This window comes from Ichthyophthirius multifiliis, assembly GCF_000220395.1.
Source record: "Ichthyophthirius multifiliis unplaced genomic scaffold scaff_1120509250350, whole genome shotgun sequence".
NCBI classification, from domain to species: Eukaryota; Ciliophora; class Oligohymenophorea; order Hymenostomatida; genus Ichthyophthirius; species Ichthyophthirius multifiliis.
The window spans coordinates 1-3,314 of record NW_004086827.1 but is presented as its reverse complement, the minus strand read 5'-3'; the positions used below and the strand labels follow the sequence as shown (position 1 = coordinate 3,314).

The window sequence follows — 3,314 nt, the reverse complement described above, 5'->3', positions numbered from 1 at the left end:
TATTTCTATTAACAATGCTTAAATACAATAAATTTAAATTAAGAAATATTTACTTAATTTCATGATCAAGAAGATAAAAATGTTGATGAATCAATAATTACAGGAGTTATTTTATATTAGAATTAATAAGTAAGTATATTATCATCAACTTAAAGCTAATTTAGATTTAAAGTTTGGGAATATTTTTTCGACTTTTAAAATTAAAATTAATTTGAATTAATATTTTCAGTAAGAAATCCAAATTATATAATACCAACATTAATTTCTTATTCTTTAAATGCTAACATACCTCCATAAGATTGTACTTTTGATTAAACTACAGGTTTTGAAGTTAAAAATATGTAAGATAAATAAATTCGTTCAATAAACGAATGTATTGATACTGATTAACCTTTATCTTATTCTTTCTATTTTTATAAAGATTAAGATGATTATAATAATGAATTATTAAATGCATAATATATTAATAGACATTTATTATCTGATTTCTCACCAAATAGTAGTATTGAAACTGTTTTACCTTTTGGTGCGTCCTTAATTATGGGAGTAATATAAGATTCGAAAGGAGGAATAAGAAATATAACTTAATAAATTACAGTAAACCAATATACTTAAGATAGTTCTTCATATTATACATTTATAAATAATTAGTTTACCTAAATTTAATAAAATAATTTAAATTAAAATAAAATTATTTATTATAATATGATTATTTATGATATTATTAATCATGTGAGTGTCCTATAATTGCTAGCAAATTCTTAATTTACATAATTATATATTGAAATTTTAAATGAAGTTTTGAGTTTGTAAAACTATTTTTAATAAACTGACTCTTAAGACTATTTTATATAGACGCAAATAACATTAGATTTAATATTTGGTAACTTTCTCAATTAATAATATTATAATTAGGATTTGATAAAATCCAATAATTTATTAATAATATTTAATAAATAATAGCAGATTAATTAGGAGTAATTAAAAATATAGTAATTTCTGACACAACATAATATTAAAAATCTTTTTAATCAGTATAAATTCTTATATTATAAGCAAAAATAATTTAAAAGATTTAATAAGTTGATAGAAAATTATTCTATCATAAATAAAACTCCTAATTAGATAAATAATACATGTAAATAATGAAAACGATATCGTAAACATTGAATGTGTTTTTAATTCCTAACGAGAATCCTATAAAGGCTCTAAATATAATTTCTACTTAAACAATAACATATAACGTTTTAAAAGAAAAACATTTGAAACTATTCTAAAATGCATACTATGATAGTATAAATATAAAAAAAGACTAAGAAAATCTATAATACCATGTAAATTATTTAGAATATCCTTATTCTGTAATAACTTATGATGATAATTTCCCTTACTCAACGAATCATCCATTTATCATAAATGAAAAGACAATAACTTTTGAATTTAATTAATAATAAATACAACTTGATATTCCTTTATTCAGCATTTACAATTTATCTAAAGCAATAGATAATGTTGGGAATTATATTTGTATATAAAATATTAAAGGAAAATGGATGACTAAAGATTGTATACTTTTATATTATATTAATGACTAAAATCAAATATAATAATTAATATGTTAATGCAAAACCCAAGGAAAATAAACTCTTGTTAACGACATAAATCAAGTATTTAAAGAGGTTCCTATAAACTAATGGTATTTGTATGCTTCTGTGTGGACTTTAGTTGCTACTACCATAATTTATGTGATGTTATTTATATATTTATAATAATTAGATAATATTCAAGACTAAAAAATGTAAAAAAGCGCAATAAAAAGAAATTAAATCACAGAAATTATTTTTTAAAAAAATGTTAATGAATAAGAACGAAATAAATAATTAGATAATATTTTAAAAAACGATGAATAAATACAAAAATAGTATCCTATAAAAACTCCAAATTAAAAAATAAGTATATTTTAAAACAAATATTATTTATAATAAAAAATATTTTTTTATAAAAAAAAAATAATGGAGAAATATATTTTAACAAATATTTTTACCAAAAAATTATTAATTAAGTAATATTAACAACAAATATAAATTTTTTTATTATTATTTATTCATATTTTTTATTTTTTTAATTTAATTTAATATTTTAAGATTCTTTAGCTGAATTTTAAAATAATAAAGAATTCTGCTAGAATTAAGTCTCATAATATTAAGATAGTTTAATTAAAATTGAAAGAGATACATAATCAAACAATTTATTAGGTTCTTTAATCTCATAACAGATATAATCTGAGAAATTACAAGGCAAAATAATGCCATTAAATATTCAATCTAATACAATAGAAAATAAAAGTAGGCAAATGGATGTAAATTAATTAAAAGGAGATAATTAATTGACAACAGAAGATAAGATAAAAACATTAATTACACATAAAATTAGTAAATTAAATACATAAATAAATGCTAAAGTTGTTTTATAATAAAATAACCAAGAAGATGACATACAACCTCAAAAAGATTAGGATAAAATTTAAGATACAGAAAAAAATCAGGTTAAAGTTTAAAAAAATAATTTGGTTAAAAGAAAAAAAAATTAATCTAGTTTGATTCGATAGTAAAGTTAATTAAACTCATAAATAAATAAAATTGTGAAAAGCGACTATAAATATGAAGAAAAAACAAAGGATAGTAGCAATTATGTTTAAAAAGGTCTAAATAAAATTAGTTAATAAGTTTAATCAAATATATTTACTAAAAATAGCTCCTTATTACAAATAAATAATAAAATTTCTTTTTCTTTTTATGATTAGAGTATTTTGTAAAACTTTTTATAAGAAAGTAGATTTGTTTAAATTATATGTTTACATGAATTAATTTTAATATTTATTCTTTTTAATTAATTTTTAAGTAGGCCTTTTAGAATAACATAATAATATATAAAATACGTTATTCTTATTACTTTTAATTCCATTCTATTTTATAATTTAAAAGCTGTCTTTATAATATTAGCTAATTGTTTATTGCTATTAATTATTAACTTAATCATTGTTTTAATAGAAAGTGTCTATAAAATGAATAAAAGAATAGTTATATATTTAATTTATCTCATTTTTATTACTATAGTCATAATTTGCTTTTACATTATTTGTATTAGTATTTAAAATAAATTTTATAAATAATACAATGATTGGTTGCCTTTTTATTTTTTAGTAATTATTTTTGATATTCTTATTTATTAAATTATTTCTGCATTTATTAAATATGAGCTATTTATTTAATATATTACTAGTGTTATAAATAGAAAATGCAATAGTATTAAAA

The 3,314-nt window shown here is 18.0% G+C and overlaps 1 protein-coding gene across 1 annotated transcript, besides 4 other annotated features; it reads left to right on the top strand. All coding sequences in view use genetic code 6, as the record gives it.

The window, feature by feature from the left end:
- Positions 1–663: 663 nt before the first annotated feature.
- Positions 664–717: a microsatellite.
- Positions 718–960: 243 nt separating this feature from the next.
- On the top strand, positions 961–3,314 carry IMG5_067520 (hypothetical protein; the record flags this gene model as incomplete). The annotated part of the gene is made up of 2 exons (XM_004036833.1): positions 961–1,953; positions 2,145–3,314. Coding segments are annotated over exons 1-2 (1,974 nt in total), but the record flags the coding sequence as incomplete, so codon positions are not given.
- Positions 1,959–2,006: a microsatellite.
- Positions 1,962–2,008: a microsatellite.
- Positions 1,963–2,009: a microsatellite.